The sequence below is a fragment of the Perca fluviatilis genome, chromosome 4 (assembly GCF_010015445.1).
Source record: "Perca fluviatilis chromosome 4, GENO_Pfluv_1.0, whole genome shotgun sequence".
Taxonomy (NCBI): domain Eukaryota; kingdom Metazoa; phylum Chordata; class Actinopteri; order Perciformes; family Percidae; genus Perca; species Perca fluviatilis.
Window position 1 is genome coordinate 3,484,076 of NC_053115.1, and position 18,811 is coordinate 3,502,886.

General features: G+C 42.9%; 1 protein-coding gene across 1 annotated transcript in view; it reads left to right on the forward strand.

The window, feature by feature from the left end:
- epha8 (eph receptor A8) overlaps positions 1-18,811 on the forward strand; it is a 136,013-nt gene that overhangs the window by 30,476 nt on the left and 86,726 nt on the right. The window contains 1 exon segment of the mRNA XM_039798535.1: positions 7,159-7,223. Coding sequence (XP_039654469.1) covers positions 7,159-7,223 — 65 coding nt within the window.

Consider the following 18,811-nt stretch of genomic DNA (forward strand, 5'->3'; position numbering starts at 1 on the left):
TATAATGTCAATAGTTAAATGTGATATATAGAGGTATAATGTCAATAGTTAAATGTGATATATAGAGGTATAATGTCAATAGTTAAATGTGATATATAGAGGTATAATGTCAATAGTTAAATGTGATATATAGAGGTATAATGTCAATAGTTAAATGTGATATATAGAGGTATAATGTCAATAGTTAAATGTGATATATAGAGGTATAATGTCAATAGTTAAATGTGATATATAGAGGTATAATGTCAATAGTTAAATGTGATATATAGAGGTATAATGTCAATAGTTAAATGTGATATATAGAGGTATATTGTCAATAGTTAAATGTGATATATAGAGGTATATTGTCAATAGTTAAATGTGATATATAGAGGTATATTGTCAATAGTTAAATGTGATATATAGAGGTATATTGTCAATAGTTAAATGTGATATAGCGGTATAATGTCAATAGTTTGGTGTGTGTTGCTAGCTAACCAATTAGCATTAGCAGGTTTGTTTATCAGTACCATAGCAACGCTAACTTCCGTTGGATAGGAACCGTCCGTAGCCTTTCGCGAGTTACATTTTTTGAACGCATCCGGATGACCAACTGACGCGATTTTTTTCGCACCGCATTCGTTCGGACCCGGTTCAGACCCAATCGCCATGCGGTCTGCGAATCTCCACAGGAAGTGAACGACTTCCGGTCGTTTCGAAGCCGTATCGGAGCTGATTTCAACTGCCAGTGTGAAGGCGGCGTCAGTGTTTCGACTAGAGCAAGTTCTCATCGCAACCTGATCTCACAGAATACCGTGAAATGAACACGGCCCCTTAAGTTAAGGAAAAGGTCGTGGGTGGGCGGGACAACAACGGTTTGCGTTTAGGAAAAGTACGGTTGGGCCCCGGTGGCTAGTTTGAAGAAGGAAACATGGAGGACCACACGTATTCAAAATCCCAAATTTCAGGAACAGGAGTCTTCTTCTTCGCCCAGAAAAAGAAAATGAAGATTGAAAAGAGCAAGAGACCGGCTTTTTGAAGCGTGAAGGCTACCGTAGCTGTAATACCTACTTTGAGCTTTGTGGTGAGAGAGAGTTGATTGTTGATATATGATCTCAACGCTAGATGGGAGAAACTCCCACACACTGGACCTTTAACGTCCAACGTGGTGCATATAGTAATAAATCCATGGAAGACATACAGTGCTTTACTTTCCGTAGCTATATGTACGAATGATTGATGAGAACATTCTGCCATAAAGGTGGAGGTGTGATGCAGTGAGAGAGAGATTTGGGCTTCACTTCTGTTTTCCTGCATGCAAGATTAGAAAAAGTGTAAAAATAATTATTGCCTATTTTCTGTTTTATTCGCACAGTTTCTGTCACATTAAAGCAAAGCACCAAACATGCCACTAAACCCTATCCAAGGCCACCGTAAAGTACCATGCGGCCCCGGGGGCTGTGAGGTTTTCAAGGCCCCGTCCAACCAGCACAAGCCTCATATTAGCCGCATACAATAATGCATCAACAATCACTCATGACTGCAGTTTCATTTTATGACTGTTGCCGCACCAAATGCAAGTCACATAGTGAGCAACAGTCGGGAGTGCCACACAAAATCAAGCATGATTTTTTTTCTTCTCCCTGTTAATTTTATTTATTTATTTCTCCCCCCCACCCCCCCGAGTCTCATGGGCTCCTTCACATCGTCAGGTAAGCCCGTGCGTTAAAACGTCGGTGCCTATTGCTTGTGTACAAGTCATAATTCAGACAGCAAGAGCAAATTAGATAAATGACTCCTGTGCACCTTCAAAGACAGAGGGATTTCTCATTTGAGTGGAAATTAAATTAATACCACTGGGAATGGCTCATGAATCTTCACACAGCCTGCTGCGGTGATAATACACCGCCTCACGTGTTTTTGGATTTTTTTTTTTTAATGCTTTTATAATAACAGCAAAGCAGAGCAAAATTCCCTCGGTGCGTGGAAGAATTATTAAATCCACTTGCGCCAGCACGCTGCTTTCATTATGTCACTTTTGGGGGCCGATGAAGAGCACTCAGACGAGCGTAATTGGCGGCATCCATTTGTGACCTTGGCTAGAGCACGAGGGGCCATCGCATCATCAATACGAGACGACGGGAAGTCGGCGCCCTGAGGGAGGGAGAGGCAGAGAGAAGAATTGTGGATGGGGGGAGGGATGGATGGGATGGATAGAGAGAGATGGGAGGACGGTGGCACTGCCATCTGTCTGTGTGTTCTGACCCACTGCCCTCCTCAGCGGCCCAGTACCCAAATTAGGACAAGTGACACACCGACTAATTGCAACACGTGAGTGTGTGTGTGTGTGTGTGTGTGTGTGTATGTTTGTTTGTGTGTGGGGGAAGCAACAGTCTCTGCACAGATAAATTTCAAGGCTCCACTTGGCAAGATTTTGATGGAAAAATACTTCTTATTAATCTTGTTAGCCTAAATCATGAAGTGGAGCTGTGGCAGACAGGAGTGCTCTGTCCCCATCACCACTTACCTTCATCCTATTTGCCTCTGTGAATTGTGGGTTAGGACACTTCTTGACCCACAGGAAGTGACAAATTGACATTTCAGAGCTAAACACAAAACTTTTCTCCAAAGCAGCAGCAACCGAGCACTGTTTAGTGTTTTCTAAACTGTTAGTGACTAACCCTAGACAATGCATTCTCATGAACAGGGTTCGTACGATATCGTACGAAAATGTATGCACACCAATTCGTATAATATCCTACGAAATTACGCGAATATTACACAAAAGATCAGCATTACTTCTGAATGGGTGGCCCATAGAACAGGCACACTAGAGACCTCTGCCGGCCGAGCCGGCTACTTCTGGTTTAGCGCTCCGCTACCTTGAATTAGGGTGACCAGACGTCACCGGTTTCGGTACAACAAGCAGTTCTACATGGTCTCCAACTTTGGGCCAAAATTATTATGTATTCTCAAACTATTTATGTCAGCACAGACATTTTTGTAAATTGCTTAGCCAGTGTATCCCACCATAATGGTGATTCCAAACAATCCCACTTACTTATATATATCCCACTTACAAATATGAATATATTTCTATTGGAATGCTTCCAAGTGACATTAATGTAAAAATATGAAGAAAAAACTATTCCACCTGTTTGTGCATGGTTAAAATTCTGAAGTGCCAAATAGTTCAGGCTACAGCACAAATATTTCCATCCATAGATAAGAATAATCAAGTCTAACCTTGGTCTAAAATAGACCAAATTTTCTTACAGGGGAGCATACCCATCGACCCCCCTGGGGGGGCTTGTGCCCCAGTGCAGCTAGGTCTAGTGGCCCTTGGGGCAGTGTCCCCGTTTTAAGTTTTACAAAGATAAAAACATTACCTGTTTTGGAGGTATTTACGCTTTTGAGCTGAAAATGTCCCCAGATTTTGTCTCAGAAATCTGGTCACCTTACCTTGAATATAATGATTTAATCGTGCGGCTCTTCTAGACTTTCCAAACATCGGACCGAATGGATCAAAGTCTTGATTGTAAGACGAGTCATTTTGCGGGGGTTGCTGTGCACTTCTCTGCACCACACAGCTGACAGATAAAGTTAGCAGCTAGCTAACTAGAGCAGCAGATACGATTAGCGACTAAATAATCACATATTTATCTCAGGAGTTGATGGCGAATGAAACAGAACTAAAGGGAGAGACTTCATCAGGTGAGAAAGAGCACGCTCTGTACTTCCTAAAGTGGCCAAAACATATTAATGCAGCTGCAAAAGAACCATACAGGTGTTCTTTGTCCCGTCCTATCAGCTTGCAATAAAAGTTAACTGGAAAGTCAGATGTCAGTCAATCACACGCTCCAGAAAACAGTGAACACACCTGTGTGGATGTGCAAACACTTTTAGGAGACCTACTCATTACTGTGATCTTTTCTGCAGATGCCAGAAGTCACTTGTCAATCAAACTGTGTGGGTGGTTCTTGTTCTGATCAAGTTTGATATTATGCATTTCTGAAGTCTTTATTTTCTTTCTCTTTTCCATCATGATAGTTATTATTAAAAGGAAGCATAAATGTCAGAATTTCCTTTTGGCCAGTGGACTAAAAAACATCCACAAAACTGAACATTTAATGTCACATAATTCTTGAACTTTCAGTTTGCAACATGTTCTAGAGTAAGTAACCACAGAGGGATGGTAGATCGTCTCTGAGTGTGTAAAAGTCATCACTATGAGGAAAAAGTATACTGACTTGAACTTGGCCAGCTGAGGGGGAGGAGGGCAGGCCCAGTTGCAGTTCATTTCCTGCTTCAAGGCAAACATGTTGCATATTGCAGCTTTTAAGATTCTGGAGAGACAGGAAAAGAACGACAGAGAGTCAGACAGAAAGATGAAGGATGAGAGACTAAGGGCTCAGAAGTGGGAAGTGTTTTGTTAAACCAGTTCTAATTTGAGGAACATCACTTGGCTGCTTGACAAGTAGCCCAGGGGCAGAGATCATACTGCTGAGGGTGTTAGAGGACACACACACACACACACACACACACACACACACACACACACACACACACACACACACACACACACACACACACACACACACACACACACACACACACACACACACACACAGCCAGTGGGTAGGATTAGTGGTTCATTAAATGAATAGTTTTGGATATTTTAGCCATGGATAGCGGTCGGCACGCCCCCCTGTTTTGGAAAGGCAGGCTGGAGTACCGACACAGAAGCTAAGCAATGTGATGAAATAATAATAATAATTTACTGAGTTATGGAAAAGGGGTAGGATTAAATAAGTGTATACTTCTTCCTACTCCTTTTCAGACATGTCTGTGTTGTATTTTTTTTCGTGTGATGTCTGGTTTGGCTTATTTTTGATATGTCTGAAATAAATTTCTTCATTCATTCATTCATTCATTCATTCAATGTACCGCTGGGGGCAGGGGCAGCACGGGAGGCAGCAAAACTTATTTTAGCCACCTAAAAAGTTTTAGCAGTTTAAGTGTACGCTTTATTTAGATCTTTTTCACTGTTTGAGGTTGCTGTCAGACAGCCCTTTCCGACGTGGAACTGATGCTGTTATGTCCATCCTTCATAGTCACCACACTTCCTTAATGAAACCAGTAATTTCTGGTCCCCCGCCTCCACAGGCAGATTTTGAGACAGGGCAGAGCAGCTACGCTGACATGCAGCCAGCAGCACATTACCAAAATACTCTGCAGTAAATAAATTAAAATTAGAGATAAGTTTAAGCCACCTCTAATATTACTGTAACAAAAACCCTACTCAGCCCCTCTAAAGTCCTATGGATAAACCGAAGAGACAAACATGATAGTTTCTATCTTCAAACTGAATGTTTAGGCTATTCCTTCAGTTTTTCAGTAGGACTTTTGTGGCTCTGACTTTGACATGAATGTCCAAAGGGCCGTCCACACCAAGAACTAGAACTATAGTTTTCAGTTACACTTATACTTGAAGGTATCTACATAAGAGGGACATGACACTGTCATGAATGTGTCATAAAACATTGTAAACAAGTCATAAATGTTTATGACATAATGCTTTTTTAGTAAGTGTCATTTGGTTTTGTCATGAAAAGTTATGGTTATGGTTAGAGTTAGGCTTAGGGTTCATGTGTCATGACAGTGTCATGACCCTCTTTATGTAGAAAACTTCAAGTAAAGTGTTACCTAGTTTTCTATATATATATATATATATATATATAATATAGTTAACTAAAAATCGACACTGGCAAGCTATATAGTTGGGGTCACCTTCAGAGCGTTTTGATGAACGATAGAAACACTGAAAGCCAATTAAAATCCATCGCACTGACTGCGGAGAGCTATTTCTTCCACACAGGTGGTCAGGGGGCTACAATCCTATAGGTAGCTCTGTGTATTTTTAAACATGGCAACATCCGCTGTATTAGTGTATTATTATCATTAGCTGGAGGGTGCGGTGAGAGCTTGATGTCACCGTTTACAGAACCTTAGGCCGGCTGCACGCTGCCTGCGTGGCATGAGCGTGGCGTTTCTGTTGCGTTGCGGCTGCGTGGCGTTTTCTACGTCTTTGCACACCAGAAAGGTGTCTGACGCGGCGCTGCTGCTGCTGCTAGCCTTGTCTGTACACATGGATGTTTCCCATAAACATAAATATATACTGATCTGATTACAGCAAAGACAACGTCGGCAGTATTGATGGCAAAATAGGCTCCAGAATATTTCGTTCTTTATTGACAGGTGCAATAGTTGAAAATCAATAAATATAATTATTATTTTTTTTAAATTACATTTATATATCTGCATTTATGTCAAAACCTCGAGACTTTCAAACATCAAAATGTCATTTATTAAATGTATTTGTGTCAAAATGACATATAAACATCTTTTCGTATTCTATGTTGTCTGGAAACGCTTCCAACACTTTCACGTGAAAAATAGGCGTCGGTCCTATTTCTAACATGCACGTGTTTTCGGTGCGGCTCGAGCCGTGTCTGACATGTGCGTGTCATGCAGGCAGTGTGCACGCTCTAACCTGTTACCATGGGAGCCCAAATAAAAACGGACACGCCACACAGCTGACACGCTCACGCCACGCAGCCGGCCTTATAGTTCAGCTCACATCGTTATAGTTATAGTTATGGTTAAGCCCTTTGACTAAACGACAAGAAATGCAACGTTAATAACAGTGACTTCACACAGAGGTTCTGGCCTAGGGGCCCGCTGAGCCCTTGGGCCCCTGGTCCTGGGCCCCTGGTTCTGGGCCCCTGGTCCTGGTGGCTTCCTGCCAGTCAGCGCTCAGATACTGTACCGTTTTACGCTGCATTACACACATTTAACAGTTAGCGTTTTGTTTCCTGTTCTATTCTGAGCCTGGACCACTGAGGTCCAGGCTCCAAGGGCTCCGAGGGTGAACCAGGTCAAGGTGACACCTCACGCTGTGACCGCCGACTCAGAGTTGCCGTGACGACCGTCACGCCTCATCAGTCACACCTGTCAGGCAGGTGTATGTGTGCATGTGCGTGACTCGGGTGCCAGTGCACACAGAGGATGGTGACGAAGGACAGGATGGACGTGGGGAGGATGGCAAAACCTATTTACTTTAAATTTAAAGTTCATTCACATACCTCCTCTGTTCTTTTTTTGTTTCTCTGCCTGCAGTGAACCTACTGGACACGACGACGATCACAGGAGACTGGGGATGGCTAACGTATCCGTCACATGGGGTAAGAACAACATATCCACTGTCTGACAGCAATAAATTCACATAACAGCACAGGACAAATACATATTTGAACAGATTTGAAAACTCTTTTGCCAAAATGATGAAGACTTCAGATGTCCAATCTACCTCGAATTAGTCTCGCATTGGTAGACCTATCTCCACAGCGCTGTGGAGGAATGTGTGGCTCCTCCAGACATACGTTCTATGATGGAGAAAAAAAACACCCTGGGTTGTTTGCATTGCTTTAAACCAATCACAATCGTCTTGGGCGGCGCTAAGCTCCGGACGCAACGATGGTGGCTCTGCTAAATAGTCTCGGGAAGGAACTTGTTTTTTGTAGAATATTTGCACCCCGCAAAAGAAAACGCCCCATACAATATTACATGAAGTTAAAGCGTAACTCTATCACACTATGATCGCATCAAAATCACTATTTTTAAAACACTAAGAAGTAGGGCTGGGCGATATGAAGAAAAGCAGATATCACGATATTCTTGACCAAATACCTCGATATTGCGGCGATATTCTAGGGTTGACAATTCGTGCTTTAACAAAATATCTTAACACTTAGATTTTAGATGAATAATGATCAGTAATGTGGATATAATGAACAGAACAGCTAGAACAGTCTGGTAAGTTCAGAAAATGACATCACTTTACTGTAATGCAGCCTTTAAAACCAGGAAAAGACACCACTTATGTCCTATCACGATACTACGATATCCAAAATCTGAGATGATATCTAGTCTCATATCATGATATCGATATAATATCGATATATTGCCCAGCCCTACTAAGAAGGCTCGACACAACATGAAACTTTGCTCGAGCCGATCTCCGAATGCAACATAACAGGGAGGAGAGTTAAGATGGAAAGCTCCTAAAACTTAGTCCCATATAAATGCACGGATAATTTGTTGTTTTGTCGTTAGTGAAAAACAACATTGACCTTGTAGTTGAAAAAGGAGCCTCATATGAGAATGACATTTCCTCCTACGGAGTCCGTTCACAGTGAGTCGTTCAAAACCTTTCTTTTTAGTAAACTCTGTGAACACAACCAATGTTCTCAATGCTGAGTTCATGTGTAGAGCCCCTGGGGATACTTGGAGCAGAGTCTCATGTTGTGTCGAGCCTTCTTAGTGGTTTAAAAATGTTGATTTTGATGTGATCATAGTAATGCCCCTAGCTCTCCCATTCAAAAGGCCATTTGACCGAAAAACGAAAATACGGGCAATCTTAAAAGTGGCGTTTCCGTCCTAATTATGCTTTTAAACGAAAGTTTGACTCTGGTACATTCACAAAAAGACCCTAGGTTGCATTTTGGCGAGAGTTACGCTTTAACAATACAGTAATGTGATGTATTTAAATTAGCTGATACATGGTTAAATGTCATTGGCTCTTACCAGTGTATCGCCGTTTGTCCACAGCAATCTCCACCAATCGGTCCCAAAACGTCCCAGTTAGAGAGGAAATGCCGTAAACGTATTCTTTGTGGATCTTTACAACCATTCCCCAAAAGAACCGAGCAGGCCTGCCTTGTTGCACCAACCCAATTTACTCTAGGCTCCAAGGGGAAGAAGAGGAGAGGGAGGTCGGAGGAAGAGGGAGAAAGATGAAAGAGAGGGAACAAGGTGACGGAGAGGGCACGGCGTAGCTACATTAGCATATTGTAATGCCACACGATGATGCCTGGGGTGATGAATTAGGACTCCAGCCGCGATCTTTATAGCAGCGAGATGCCACAACGTACCAGACTCCCCCCTCCCCCCCCCCGGCTGTCAGCGAAGTGGTAGAGGCATTTAACCCACTGCCCGCCCACACAATAGAAGGCGGTGTGATTGAACGGCGGCCAGGAGGAGCAGATGGATTGTCTTTCAAGTCCTGAGAAAAGACCTGGACGAATCGGATTAGAGTTTTGAGCGAAATAACTCCTTCTGTGTAAAAATCAGCATGAGAAGTCAATCTCCTCCGTCCTGACAGGCCCTTGACGTAACATCTAGATTACATAAACTCAGCCCGGGGTGTCTTATTTAATTGGTTCAATATGCCAGAAATATTCACTCCTAACTTGACAAGAGACATATTTTCACTCTGAGCTGCTTTGATTGAAATGTTTGATTGAATGGCTTTAGAGCTGGAGCTCAGCTTTGTGGCGTTATGGTCCGGTTACATAAGGTGTGCATCTGGCGCTGAATGGCAAGGATCTGAGGAAGGTGAAACAAGCTGTATGGTGTTTTGTGCTCATCAGACAGTTTTTTTTATGCTGAGTCTTAACCCAGTCTCACAGCAGTTTGTGAAATGGTCACGTAATTTAATATATGTGATAAAGTGTACACAAACACGTTTATCTAATTTTTTTTCGTGATAGTCCACACGTTTTTTATAATACCAACAATTGAATACAATGGGACAGGTTAATCTGCGTCTATACTAACACGTAGAATGGGCATGCACGTGCCATTTAAAACAGGAAGCTAGTCTTGCATTGCCAGACCTATCTCCACAGCGCTGTGGAGTAAGTAAAAAAATGCTCTGGGTTGTTTGCATTTCTTTAAACCAATCACAATCGTCTTGGGCGGCACTAAGCTCCGCACGCATTGACGGTGGCTCTAGTAATAGTAGCAGTAGTAGTAGTAGTAGTAGTAGTAGTAGTAGCGTCTCTCGCGAAACAATGTCCGATAATTTTAATGAAATGAGCTGGTTTAACCATGGAGATGCAAGAAATATAATGTAATGACGCATTTTGGTACGCTTGGATTTTTCCAGGCGTGAAACCAAACCAAACCAAACCGAACCGAACCGAGGGCACATCGCTCCAAGTTTACTAACTCACCAACTGATTCGGACCAAAGCAAACAAACTGTGGGTGGTGATGGCGCAGTGGATATGACACATGCCCTTTGGTGTGGGAGACCTGGGTTGGGCTCCCACTGCGATACATCAACCACTATGTCCCTGAGCAAGACACTTAACCCCTAGTTGCTCCAGAGGCAAGCAACCTCTGACATATATAGCAATTGTAAGTCGCTTTGGATAAAAGCGTCAGCTAAATGACATGTAATGTAATGTAACTACAGGTGTGAAACAGCCCCGCTCGACAAACCCACCAGACTCCATTTAAATAAACAGTAATTGTATCACTGTAAAACACACTTCATTCAAAGTTTACAGAAACAAAATAAAAGTAGAAAAAGCCACCTTGGTTCATCTTTCTACTGTTCTAACAATCACCACTCTGGTTTGGTTGAAATAAGCCTTTAATTCACCCATTTACATGTGGAGATATGCTGGCTCTATACACGCTAAAGTATTAATTATGTAAATGGAGTCTGGTGAGTTTGGCGATGGCGATTTCGGTGCTGTATCTGGTTAAACAAATTAACCTTTATTTATTCAGGGAATGTTCACTGAGAGGCAGCCTCTCTTTTGCAGGAACACCCTGATCACATTCACACTGAGCAGCTCCATTGGAGCAGTTGGAGGTTAAGGGTCTTGCTCAAGGGCACCTCAGTGGTACTAATGAGGGAGGGACAAGCGCTGCTCTTTCACTTTCCCCCCCCAAGATTGTATCCTGTCGGTCTGGGGATTGAACCGAAGACCCCTCGGTCACAAGCTCACTTCTTTAACCTTTAGGCCACCCCTGCCTGTATATAAAACTTATTTACTGATATTCAAGTTGTGCCTCACCCAGTATATTTGTGTGTATGTATGTTTGTGAGAACGAGAGAGAAAAAACATTGCTGAGACCTCATGGGCTCTTTGATAAATGGATGTTTTGACAGTTTCTAACTCTCTCACACTTTCACTTACACACACATTCACACACACACAGTACACATATAAGGTCATTTTTTGCCATCCTGACAGTTTACAGTGTTATGAATGTGCCATGCTAGCAGCATCAGTTTTTCAGCTGCCCTCCTCTCTTTGATGGTCTTAGGTCGAGAAAATGCAGCTGCAGTAGAAGCAAAAGATTTCTGTCGCCTCACGATAATGTCATGAAAAGCTGTTACAGTTTGGTCCTGAGTGACTTGTGTATTTACGGTCACACTACGTCTGATCCCAAAACCGGCTGAGAAGTTTGGATTCTGCAAAATCTATTGTTACATAACAAATACATTCAACCTGGCTCTGCTGTTTCCCCCCGCAGGTTCAAAAATTTTATTTTTACTTTGAAATGTTGTTCTGGAGGGGACACACATCACTGGGAGTGAGTGAGCAGCAAGGGTGAGAGGGAGGAAGAAGGAGAAATAGATAGAGAGGTTGCCCACAGGGAATACAAGAGGAATAAGTGTCAAGTCTACGCTGGAGGAAGATGGATTCAAATTGTCAGCATGTGGTTTCCTGAGTGTGAAGTCATTTTCAGACAGAGAGACAGGGTTCAGGGACAGACATTTCCTCTCTGCAGCTCAAACAACTGTTTATTTTGAAGGTGTACTTCTTGCCAGATGATCCCTTTGCATTTAGGCTTCATCCACACTACTACGTTTTCATTTCTGAACAAAGTTTTTGAACAAAACTAATCTCCGTCCACACTAATAAGCCTAAAACGCATATCAAATGACCATTCATGTAGAATGGGCATGCGCGTGCTGGTGAAAACCAGAAGCTAGTCTCTCATTGCCAGCCCTATCTCCACAGCCCTGTGGAGTAGATAGATAGATAGATAGATAGATAGATAGATAGATAGATAGATAGATAGATAGATAGATAGATAGATAGTAGGGGTGGTACAGTTCATGAAAAAACTTCCGAACCGCTCGGTTCGCTTGTCTCGCGTGTGTGTGCCGCACGGTTCGTCAGTCCACTGTTAATGGTCACTAACCACTTACTGGCGTAGCGCCCACTTTCGACACCTACGTTAAAACACTTACTGGAAATGACGAGCGGGATGAGCGTGACAAACGCAACACGTGGCAGCCGATTGGACGACAGCGTCACGTGGGTCTTGCTGCTCCCGAATTTCAAAACAGACTTTAATGGCAGCTCATTCAGAATACGATCTCGTATTTTACGAAAATAGTTCACCGAAACGTGTTTCTGAAAACATTTTAAGCGAGAAATAGGCCGTGCAGTTGCTGAATCTGCTGAAACAATAACAAGAACTGTACAGAACCAAAAACCGTGACCCTATAACTGTGATACGAACCGAACCGTGGGTTTTGTGAACCGTACCAGCCCTAATAGACAGATAGATTTTGTATTGATCCCAAAAAATGGGAAATTCCAGTGTTGCAGTAGCAAAATATCAGACACACAGCACACATACAGAATATACATAAAATAATAGGATACAATATACATGAGATAATAATAGGATATAATATAGAACAAATAATTTAAAATATATACAAGTTGGGAAATAAAAATGTACAACTGCTTAACTAGTAATGATAAAGCTGTAGATAAACCTGTTGGGCAAGGTGCACTTAGTAGGGATCGACCGATATGGATTGGCCGTTTTTTTTCATCAGCCTTAGCCGATGACCGATAACGGCTGCCGATTTTCTTGAGCCGATATTTGGAGCCGATGCTGCTTTTGCTCCCTCAATTTACATCATAAAAATGTAACACCCTGCCACACTGGATTTGTTTTCAGAATCTGCTCTGCCATTTCTTTAAAAATAATAACCAAAAACACAGATCAGTGTCACTTCTGCAATCATCTTACATTCATATCACCCAGATTATGTGTGCAGTGTGCATCATATGGATGGGTGCAGCGTCTCCAGCAACACAGAGCTGCCTGTGGACGCCTGTCTGTAAATAATGCCGGGAAAAAACTATCGCCGCCGCATATTGGCCGATGCCGATACACGTAAAATCGCAAATATCGACCCGGCGGAGAGGGTGGTCGGGGTTATCCATGATAGATAACAGTTTGTTCAGTGACCTCCTCTCCACCACAGCTTCAAAAGTGTCCTGTTTGCAGCCAATAACGGAGCCAGCCTTCCTGATCAGTTTGTTCAGTCTGTTTGTGTGCCTGGCTCCGATGCTGCTGCCCCAGCAGATGGCGGAGGAGAACAGAGCGCTGGCCACGACAGACCGGTACAACATCTCCAACACCACGACAGACCATCTCCAACACCACGACAGACCATCTCCAACACCACGACAGACCATCTCCAACACCACGACAGACCGGTACAACATCTCCAACACCACGACAGACCATCTCCAACACCACGACAGACCGGTACAACATCTCCAACACCACGACAGACCGGTACAACATCTCCAACACCACGACAGACCATCTCCAACACCACGACAGACTGGTACAACATTTCCAACACCACGACAGACCGGTACAACATCTCCAACACCACGACAGACCGGTACAACATCTCCAACACCACGACAGACCATCTCCAACACCACGACAGACCGGTACAACATCTCCAACACCACGACAGACCGGTACAACATCTCCAACACCACGACAGACCGGTACAACATCTCCAACACCACGACAGACCGGTACTACATCTCCAACACCACGACAGACCATCTCCAACGCCACGACAGACCAGTACAACATCTCCAACACCACGACAGACCATCTCCAACACCACGACAGACCATCTCCAACACCACGACAGACCGGTACAACATCTCCAACACCACGACAGACCATCTCCAACACCACGACAGACCGGTACAACATCTCCAACACCACGACAGACCAGTACAACATCTCCAACACCACGACAGACCATCTCCAACACCACGACAAACCATCTCCAACACCACGACAGACCGGTACAACATCTCAAACACCACGACAGACTGGTACAACATCTCCAACACCACGACAGACGGGTACAACATCTCCAACACCACGACAGACCGGTACAACATCTCCAACACCACGACATACCGGTACAACATCTCAAACACCACGACAGACCGGTACAACATCTCAAACACCACGACAGACGGGTACAACATCTCCAACACCACGACAGACCGGTACAACATCTACAACAGTCTGCTGCACATGTTGAAGGATCTCAGCTCCCTCAGGAAATAGAGTCTGCTCATCATGCTTCTCGTAAACAGCAGTGCTGTTGATTTTCCAGTTCAGCCTCTGGCCACACCACAGATACATTCTGGGATAGGAGAAAAAAAGATTTCTGGGTTGGTTGCATTTATTTAAACCATGGTCTGGGTGAATACTCGATTCTAATTGGCTGCAGGGTGTCCATAAAAAAAGTGATGTGGGACATCTATGCATGTCACGTTTCCTAAACCCAACCGTCGCTTTCTTCTTTTACTAAACCTAACTGTCCCGTTCTTCTCCCGGGAGAGAGAGAGAGAGAGAGAGAGAGAGAGAGAGAGAGAGAGAGAGAGAGAGACAGAGAGAGAGAGAGAGAGAGAGAGACAGAGACAGAGACAGAGACAGAGAGAGAGAGAAAGAGACAGAGACAGAGAGAGAGAGAGAGAGAGAGAGAGACAGAGAGAGAGACAGAGACAGAGAGAGACAGAGAGAGAGAGAGAGAGAGAGAGAGAGAGAGAGAGAGAGGAGAGAGAGCCACAATACAAGGCAAAATAAATAGAGAATTGTATATACTAGTGTGGTGCCCGTTGAAAATGTGCCTGTTTGGAACGGGCCGATTGCTTGGCCTGTGGTATTGCTGCTTGTAGAATTCTTCAAAACCAAATTGTACCCCAAAATTACTTACAGAAGGACCCCAAACCACTTCATATTCACCTCCCCTGTATACCCTACTACTGACCAGTGTTGGGAGTAACGGCGTTTAAGTATAACGACGTTACTAACGGCGTTATTTTTTCAGTAACGGAGTAATGTAATTCATTACTTTTCCCATCGTTGCAACACCGTTATCATTACTGAGAATGTAAAGTGGCGCGTTACTTGGTTGAATGAAGCGCGAGGTGTCAGGCTTTCTCACTGCACGCTCTGACTACCACCAAACACAAGACAGCGACAATGGCGACGAGCCAGGGACATTCAAAGGTAGCGTTCTCGAACTGGAAGTAACCGGCACTACTTCTCGCTCATTGAAATTAAAGGCAGGAATGTTTATGTAACATGCACGCTATGCCCAGGAAAAAAAAGACTTTATCCACGTCTGCATCAAGCAACTACAATCTTATGAAGCCGCTCACATCGACACATGCTAACACGACACTTGTTGCTGCTGCTAACCCAACCCCCCGAGCCCAAATGCAGCTAGCGTGAGCTCCAGCGACTCTGTTAAAACAAGCAACGCTCGATTTTTCGGGTCAGCAACAGGTGATGCTGTATATAGTGTTTATACTCTTCAATCAGTTAATATAAACATCTTTGACGTTAAAGATGTTATAGAACATAATAGCGTTATAGAACATAAAAAATAACGTCACAGTTACTTTGCTGAGTAACTAATTACTTTTACAATGTGGTAACTGAGTTACTAACTCAATTACTTTTTGGGAGAAGTAATTTGTAACTGTAACTAATTACTTTTTTTAAAGTAAGATGACCAACACTGCTGCTGACTTACAGTGTAGGCTACTTCTACATCAGAGGAAGACATTGTACTACTGCATTTACCTGACACAATCAGAATGTAATATCACAATGACAACGTGGAGTAATCAGACATTGGCGTCATGGACTCATGGCAGTGTGCTACCCACCTGGCCCGTTATGAGAGCTAATCAGCACATATCTGTGTTCATCAACCCCCAGAACCAGACCGTGTGTGTGTGCATGCGCAGAGAGAGAGAGAGAGAGAGAGAGAGAGAGAGAGAGAGAGAGAGAGAGAGACAGAGAAAGAATCTGTCTCTGGTCCTACTCACTGCTCACTCAGTGTGGGAGGGGATGAGGGTCCAGCGGCTAGAGCAGCAAAAGCCAACGTGTGCTTCTTTTACCGACGATATCTTTTGTGTTTCTTATCCAAACAACGTCAAACTTGGCACCGCTCTTACTCGTGGCCGTAGCAAGACACCTGTCAAGTTTGAAATCCATTGGACTAACGGTTTGAGAGATATGCGCTTAACACCCACACACACACACACACAGACAGACACACAGACAGACAGACGTTCCTGCAAAATTCATTTTTATTTTTCTATTCTTTTGTTTATTTGTATTCTTTTTTTTAAATATATATTATTGTTTCAACGTACCCTTTGAGGGACATGCACAGAATTTGTTTAGTATCTGCATTTATATCATAATTATCCTGTTTACTTGTATTATTATATCAGAAGTAATTATTTACTCCTTGTTGTTTATATGTATGTTTGTTCTTATGCTTTGGCAACACAGATGCATTTTTTTTCATGCCAATAAAGCAACATGAAAATGAAATTGAAAATTGAAATTGAGAGGGAGAGAGAGAGAGAGAAGCAGATTTTTTAGCAATGTCACAGCGGGATTAAAATGTTTCCTAGAAAATAGCGGAAGATTGTCAGTTTGCACTTACAGTTCAATCAGTGGTGTGTGTATGTGTGTGTATGTGTGTGTGTGCGTGTGTGTGGGTTAGGTCTTTATTAGCACCCTGACCTCTTCCTTCAGGCGAGTCTCGTTAAGTGGCATCATGACAGATCACGTCTTCGACTCAAGGGGCTTCTTTCCGTCCAATTTATTCAGGCAACGGTTAGGACGCCCATGGGCTGTCCCAGGAGCATCTTTCTCTGTTTTTCACTCTCGTACTCTCTCTCACACACACACACACACACACACACACACACACACACACACACACACACACACACACACACACACACATTTCTCTCTGAGCTTGTCAGATAGTGCAGGAAGACTTCATTATCCTCCAGTCCGATCTATGTTGGCCATGACAGGTTCATCCACCGGCCACCCCTCAATCGATACAGCTGACAGTACAGTGTGTGTGTGTGTGTGTGTGTGTGTGTGTGTGTGTGTGTGATGATTAACGTGGGCTGTGGAAGCCATGATGTGGATGAGCAAGTGATGAGCTGAAGTGTCAAAAGCCCACAGTCTGTTTCTAACTATTTCTCTCACTCCGTGTTACTTTCTCCTCCTCTGTCTCACACTCTATTAGTATTGCTCTTAAAATACACTCAGAAGCAGCTCTAAACTTCAATTTTAAATTTGATCCATGTGTCTGGATTATTTTGCCTTTCTTAAAGCATATCATCACTGGGTTTACATTGTGGGTTACTGTGTGTAACCCGCGAAGTTCCTCCCCTTCTGGTGGACCCCATCGGACCTTATTTCGGGAAAAATATGTATGTCAAGTACGGGTAGAGACAAATAATGTTTGGATCCCGTTTGAATTGAGCAATGAATTACACATATGATGGTCGTCAATTTCAAAGATAATTTTGCAGCTGAAGAAAGTCTCAGTTTGTCGTAGGTTTGTCGGAGTTTTGTGTGAACTACATATCTCGTCCCACACAATATACGTCGTCTGCTTGCTGCTCGGCTTGCTCGCTGTAGCTAGCTAGCTTAGCTTGGTTCCACAACACATGTAACGTTATCTGACCTGATGTGTTTTATCCAGCGTTTTTTTATCAGCCAAGAACTAAAAGAACTTAACACACAACACACATACAGAATATACATAAAATAATAGGATACAATATACACGAGATAATAATAGGATAGAATATAGAACAAATAATTTAAAATATGTACAAGTTGGGAAATAAAAATGTACAACTGCTTAACTAGTAATGATAAAGCTGTACATAAACCTGTTGGGCAAGGTGCACTTAGTAGGGATCGACCGATATGGATTTTTTTAAGTAACTTTACATCCCCGGTACCGAAAACCATACATCGTAGCTTCAGCAAGACGTCACTGTGTGTATAGGCTTTCTAGTTATGCATTTTCACAGTCTTATACTTAAACCACACAAGCTGTGACTTTTCTTGGCTTGCAGAATTATCTTTTAAATTCATGAACATCATACATTTAATTTATGGCTCGATTCGAACGGGATCAAAACATTTATCTGTCTCTTCCCATTCACCGCAGTACATCATTTTTCCAAAATAAGGTCCCGTGGTGGTCTACTGGAAGGGGAGGGACTTTGCCACTGTATGCCTGTTGTCTGTCTCCCTGTGTGTTTAGGTCTGTACGCGCTGCACATGTGTGTTGTGTAGTAATAATTATCTTGTCAGTTTACATGATAAATGAGGGGGGGCAGATGTTTTGTCTGAGTTTTCGCTCTGCTTTGACTTTATCCAGCATGGTTGAAAAGAACACTGGCTAGGATTGTTTTTTCTTATCATTACACAGCAAAAGAGAACTGTAATTTCAGATTTTATAAAGTGGAGAGGAGAGGATGCAATTTAAAGTTTTGGGGGTGAAAGAGAAAACTCATACAAATAGTTAATAACAAAAGCAAAGAAACCAAAGAGACACTGAGGTACTGCCATACGTATAGAACAGTGTCTTTGACATAACTTTATATTTTATTTTACCTCATTTTGCTTGAAAATAGGCTTACAATTTTTTTTTTCAAATTTGCAGTGATAGGTATTCTCTGGACTCGGGAGTTGACTTGAACTCCAGCATTCATGAAATTGGACTCGGAAGTTGGGTGAAGTTTCTGACTACTTTAGTGTGTAATAGGCAGTGATGAAGT